The 6268-nt window shown below is 43.8% G+C and overlaps 1 protein-coding gene across 3 annotated transcripts in view; it reads right to left on the bottom strand.

Annotated features, from left to right (window-relative positions):
- Positions 1-49: 49 nt before the first annotated feature.
- DENND2C (DENN/MADD domain containing 2C) overlaps positions 50-6268 on the bottom strand; it is a 19858-nt gene continuing 13639 nt past the window's right edge. For 2 of the 3 annotated variants that reach the window (XM_009331922.1, XM_009331921.1), the window contains 10 exons: positions 6114-6183; positions 5682-5759; positions 4702-4842; positions 4183-4331; positions 3609-3786; positions 3234-3275; positions 2075-2180; positions 989-1228; positions 568-654; positions 50-169 (listed from right to left, as the gene is read on the bottom strand). In XM_009331922.1, the coding sequence (XP_009330197.1) occupies positions 138-169; positions 568-654; positions 989-1228; positions 2075-2180; positions 3234-3275; positions 3609-3786; positions 4183-4331; positions 4702-4842; positions 5682-5759; positions 6114-6183 (1123 nt within the window). In that variant the 3' untranslated portion in view covers positions 50-137. Of the gene's footprint in view, positions 170-567; positions 655-988; positions 1229-2074; positions 2181-2558; positions 2827-3233; positions 3276-3608; positions 3787-4182; positions 4332-4701; positions 4843-5681; positions 5760-6113; positions 6184-6268 lie in introns of those variants that run through there. The other variant, XR_663935.1, reaches the window with a different exon arrangement.

Here is a 6268-nt window from a genome sequence, read left to right as displayed (position 1 = left end):
GCAGCAGCAGCACACAGGGCCCCGCGCCCCCGGGCAGCCCCAGCCCTCCTGGAGGCAAAGAGGAGTCCGGGTCCGGCCGCGAGGTGGGCGGCACCGCCCCGCCTGCTGCTGCTTCGCTGGCCCGCAGCAGCGCACGTTCATTTCTTCTGAAGAAATTTCATTTTACTTCCTACGGAGAAAAAACAACATTAGGAGCTGAAGACACTCCAGGAGCCATCTGGCTGAGTAACTTCTTAAGGTGGAAATTCATGGGTGGCCACCTCTGCTGGCAGACACGACTTCTGCCCCCTTAACGTCTTCTCAGCCAAGACCAAAGCTAAGAAACAAGTTTAGACAGCTCTAGGATTAGGCAACTGCCACAAACTTTTATCTAAAGATACAAAAGCTTAAAAATAAAAGAAAAATCTTACAAAGTGTTCGGCGTTCCCCAAGGGGCAAATGTAAACAAAAGGAACACAAGCACACGACACAGAATGGGCCCTGCTCTCTTTTACATGCAATTGTTTGTTCCACAGCTAATTAAAAAAAAAAAAAAAAATCAACAAAAAGCAAGGGTGTCCCCTTTACCAAGACTGCGAAGGATTTTGTTCATTCCAGTTGGTTCTGTCTCTGGAATACTCTCCAAATACTCCAAGGCACGGACCTCAAAAAGGCCTAAAGAGGAAAAAAAAAAAAACCACAAACCACTCACCTACTAGATGAGCTATTCTACCTTTTAGCATGTGGCATCTTATATCATTAACAAGGAGGTTACGAAATGGTGCACATAATGTAAGCTGTAGGATCAAGCCCAGAAAGGAGAGAGATGGAAAAATTCTTTGCCTCATAAGGTGAATTCCGTTGAGTAATTAGAAGGGCATGGAGCTATTACATACGCCAAAATGCCAACAGGATAACTTGCCAGGACAAAAGGCTTAAGAGTCAAAGTCACAAGACATTATACTTTGAAAGTGAGTTTGTAAAACAAGAAAGTAAGATCAAACCTCACCTTTGACTACGTTCTTACTTAGCTCTCGATCCTGTATGAAACCCGCAAACATCTGCGTTTCCATGAAGAAGTGCAAGAAATGACGCACATTGCGTGACACATGAGATTTACGGAATAGTTCCCGCTGAAACACCCGCTCCCCTTTTTCTGTGACATTCATGTGCAGGGAGTAGTGTCCAACGATCTCCACAAAGAACTGCACAAAAGCTTCAGAGACCAGGGAGTTAAGAGGCATGTCACCTGTGAAGAGGACAACAGAGGAGAAATTTCCCTCTACATTCATCACTTTGGTCATTCCTCTTATAAAAGAGGAGCAGCATTTACTTTTTAGACTGTCTGTCTCAGATGATGAAATTTCAGATGACTGACTGATATCAAAGAAGCCACAGCTCAAATATTAAGATTTCTCTCCCATGTCACCTTTCTGCTGCAGCTGAGACAGGTTCCATTCTAAAACTTTTCCAGTAGATAAAGCATTCATAATTTCTTTTCCCCTGTCAAACATCTAGTGTCTAATAAGCTGTAAGCTCATAGCAGTCTAAGTTTAATTCTCTTAAAGAATTAGGCAAATTACAGAACACAAACCCACTGGAAAACTAACTTTGTTACTTCTGATGTGCATGGAATTACATAATTTGCCGATGCCATTCTCTCAAGCTACTCAATGCTTTGTAAAATTCTCACACTTATTTATCTGACATTTCATGTATAAAGCAGTTCAACTTTGAAAATGATCTGTCAGATTACCCGCTAAAGTACAGAAACTTGCTATGTTCTCTGTTTAAGAAAAATGTTCTCTCTGCCACTTAAGAAAAATCAAAGAAAACTCAAAGCATGGGAACTGATGCACTTGGCCCAAGGAAAACTAGAGCTCTACACATACTGATTGTGAAAAGAGGAACAATTGTTAGGACACCAAACTTCTTTCTAACACATTCACAAGAAAGATGTTCTCAGTAAGATCACAGGGAAACAGCTTTCTAAAATGTCGCTTCCTAATGTTTATTTCCATTCGCTCATTTTTATATCAACTACATGGAAGCTGTAGAGATTTGTTAATGTGAAAACACTTTTCCATAGAAGTACCTTGTGTGTCACTCTGCTCATGTGACAAGATTTCACTTCGTTCTTCCAAGATTTGTACAAGCGCAGCCTGGAGTTTATGAGGCAGGATCTCATCTTCATCTGATACCTGAAGAGAAAAACGGCCATGAAAGCATTTTTGTGTTATATCTATCATTAGTAGAACCTTCTCATTGTGAACAGATGAGAAATACTCATAACATGCCCAAACAGTTAGAGGGAAGTTACTCTGTGATATGGTATATCTTGGTAGAGACAATACATTTGTCTTGTAGCCACAGAAATGAAAAACATTTGCTCAGCACCCTCCGACGACATACTGTTAGTCACACACACAACTGGCCAACAGAGAACAACCTGTGCTATATTCACGACACAGACTCAGGCTTCTTATACCAGTGATAAAACACACAAGAACAACAAAAGTCTGTTGAGAAAATATGACAAGTTTCAACATTATGATTAAAAAAACCTGATCCTTTAATACCTTTCTCCAGTTGCAGGCTGCAATGCAAAATAGAACAGTAAGGTGGTGTGGTTTAACCTCAGTCGGCAACTGAGTACCACACAGCCGCTCGCTCACTCCTCGCCTTGCCTTTCCTAAGGCAAGGAAAAGGAGATGCAAGTATCCTCCTGAACTAGTAATACTCCAGTATGTTTATAGCTACTTGTCTGGTGATGTAGAAGCACATTAGGTAAAGTTGAGCAGAGAACCACAAGTGAACTGTGACAATTTGTCTCCTAGACTATCACTCCTGGGGAAAAAAAAAACCAAAACCAACAAACACACCCCAGCTAGATGAGAGAGGAGAAAACCCTGTAGAGAACAAGTACACAGGAAAGACAGCCAGAAAGCAGCAAAGAATCTTAGTGGTCCACTTCACATAATGAAACAACTAAGCATCTGTTTTTAAATTCAGCTCAGATAAGCAGCATCTTTGGCTTTGCAGAGCTCTGTACCTCATGCAACCTCAATCTTGCAACAAAGATTTGTAAGCCTGTTCCCTTCTCTATTGATCAAAAAGGAATGCAAGATATTTCTTCAGCCACTGGAGTCTACATATGAATACTAGCTTTTGCTGATTTATTGTTTTCATTTTCTTTCACTGGTGCCTTTTCCTGGCATATAACCATGAGTGACCGGTACTGTTATTTCACTCACCTCTTGCAAGAACTTGTCAGCACAAAGATCAACAATCAGAACCTGGGGAAAGATGTACAAAACACACTGACTCTTACAACCAGGTATGTTGCTGTACAGAGAAAACCACTTTTTTTTCTTTTTTTAAATGTCCCCAGTGGCAGGGGATGTCACACACAAAACACAAGTTTTGCATAACTGCAGCCTGTCTATAAGAACAGTGAATATTATTTATCTTTGATAACAATGGAATACCCTGACGTGTATCTGGCAAGTTCACCAACTGTCTCAGAAAAGTTTAGGAGTTTATATTACAGAATCCACAGAGATTATTCCAGAGAGTTCAGCCTCATACCACTGACATCGTCCCTCCACTGTGCTTCACCCAATTCTCACCTCTTCTATGGGCAGGTCCTGGAGCTGTGGTAACGAGCAGGAGAGAATGCCAATTAAGAATGGGGTCGGAGAGCACGCAATATCAATCATAGAAGTTGGTAGGACTGGTATGTAGGTGTGTTGCCAAGTGAAGGGATAAAGCGTTGCAACTGCGGCATGGCCACATTTAGACAGAGTGCTACAAAGGTAAGAGAAGCACAGAGGGGATTGTCAATGTCTTGTTCAGTACTCAGCTACAGACACAGGTTAGAAATGCTCAGGGAAAATGTAATCCACAGACATTGTTTATGCATCAGCAGAAGCCCCATTCATCCACTTTTAAAGTCAGTTATGGGGAGCTAGGAATAGCATCAACCCAGACTAAAGAGGTAAAGGAAACACTTCCTTATCTCCTCTTGGGTAAATAGCATACTCCAAATTCTAAGCATGCACATGTTGTGTGGAAAGTCTGCAAAAAGCTTTTAAATTTAACTATTTACAAAAAGTTAGACGAGCTTGCACATGAAACAGGCCCAAACACAGAAGAAAAGATAGTATCCCTCGAAAGAACTAGTCACTCAGACTCATTTTTTACCTTAAGTTGTCAGCAACAAAGATCACCCTCCTTTCCAGCAGGAGAGAGGCAAAGACCCGAATCGTGTGAGAGACACTTAGACACTTAAACAGGCATTCGAAGTCAACGTGTTCGAGTCGAGAATCCAATGGACGGCAGAGTTCCATCACCTGAGAGGCAAGCAGAGATGCAGAGCGCTGGAGGAGAAAGCCAAAGCGCAGAGTCAGGCCGGACGAGGGGCCGCCTGGCTGGAGCGCAGAACTGGTGGCTCCTCACAAGTGGAACCCCACGGCCTGGGCAGTCGGCGCAGGGCATCGCAGAGGACTCCCAAGCAGCTCTTCCTTAAAAAGCAGGGAATCACTTCTACGGTAGATGATTCAACAGGAAGCCGGTTTCTGCGACAGCCTGCCTTCAGACTTTAGGACATTATCTCCAGACTAATTATTTACAGGCGGCATCACTCTACAGTGCAGTTTGCAAAGTGCCACTGTGCTCCAGAGACACCATCGACACAGGAAAGCCAGTCCTGATTTCCGTTACCTCATTTCCTGCTCCTGGCAGGAAACTCCTCACAGTAATCGTGCGTCCAGGAGCAGGGAAGGGCGCCTCCATTACACTACGCATAAATGGGTGTACTAGGGCTGGGGACATCTCTCGCCTCTTCTCCACTTCATCTAAAATCTGCAAGAAAATACATAGGACATTGGTTCAATGCCTGCTGGTGAGACAGAGGAGATATGAGTCTCTATTAGAGTATCCCATGCCATAGCTACACGTGAAGGCTCCAAAACAGACTCACAGCCCTCTCCCCCCTCGCTTGAGATCCCTGTGAAAGCTCCTCTGAAATGTCTGAACAATCAAATGGGAATAGATACCTGTGAGTACAACTCTCCATTCTCAAATCCAGTCTCCTGCTACTGCAAGGAAATGTCTTGTATGTGGTAATCAAATTCTCACAACTAGTTAGAGGAGTAAGAAGAGCAACACCCCATCCTCCTCCCCAAGAAATCTTTCTGAAACACTGTTCTAGAAACTCTATGCTCCAACAATTAGAAATCAGCTTTCATGATAAGCTTGCCCCTGTATTCTGCTGCAATAGCTGCCCTTCACCTGCAGTAGCTTTCCCCAGTCTTTACCTCTTTACTCTCCTCATGGTGCTAGGAGAAACAAGCCAAGATCTCCTCCCTCCAGCCCCCCGCCCTTAAACTGATTTTCCATTTCTAAGTCGTGGAAGAAGAGGATGAAGGGGCACCATCAGCAATATCAGGTATTAGAAGCCACTTCCTGACAATAATTTGCTGACAGAACAGTCATCTGTGCATCGGCTGACAAGTCCCAGCACTACTGTCATTTTATTTGCCCTGTCAAAGCAAAGGCAGCAAGGAAGCACCATTCTCCTGGGATGAGTTACAATCGCTAAGCAATTCTAGACTGGACAGAAGCATCCAGTTACTTTCTGGAGCTTGCAGGTTGTCAGAGACTCGAGTCTGACAAGAAGTAACAGGCTCTCCCCAATTCACCTTGGAGAAGAGGTTGAAGCAGCCCAGGCGGCTAACGATGCAGTATACCTCAGGAAGGCGCTTCCCTTTCCCTTCTGGCTGAAAGGCAACAGGAACAGTTATGCTGAGAACAGGGATGCAATAAAGAACCTAGCACCTACACTGTAGCTGATTTGCAGAATTCCTTCTGCTGTAGTTCCCTCTACACTTCTGAGTTAAAAGATTCCTGAGGAATGACCAGTTCCAGGAGCTGTCTTTCACGCCCAAAGCTCATTTCACTGTATTGCTGGGCATCGTCATGCTCCTTCCCTTATGCATTCAAAGGGCTGGTAACCTCAGCAGCAGCACAGGCGCTATGTAACCCACATGGGAAATTACTGCTGATTCACGTCCTGCACCTGACTGCATTTATCAATGCATTCTTTACACTCCACCCAATATACAGATGCTTACCAGGAGCTTCTTGCAGTACCCAAACCAGCGTCCGCCATCCTCACCCGTCAACACAAAAGAAAATGTTTCACTGGGGAACCAAAGAACAGTCAGGGTTAAATTCACCAGGCAGTTCGGAGAAGAGACTGACAAACAAAGCACACAAACTACAAGCC

This window comes from Pygoscelis adeliae, unplaced genomic scaffold (genome assembly GCF_000699105.1).
Source record: "Pygoscelis adeliae isolate BGI_AS28 unplaced genomic scaffold, ASM69910v1 Scaffold189, whole genome shotgun sequence".
NCBI lineage: Eukaryota > Metazoa > Chordata > Aves > Sphenisciformes > Spheniscidae > Pygoscelis > Pygoscelis adeliae.
Note: the sequence above shows the minus strand (reverse complement) of the source record. Positions and strands in the feature narration are given on the sequence as shown.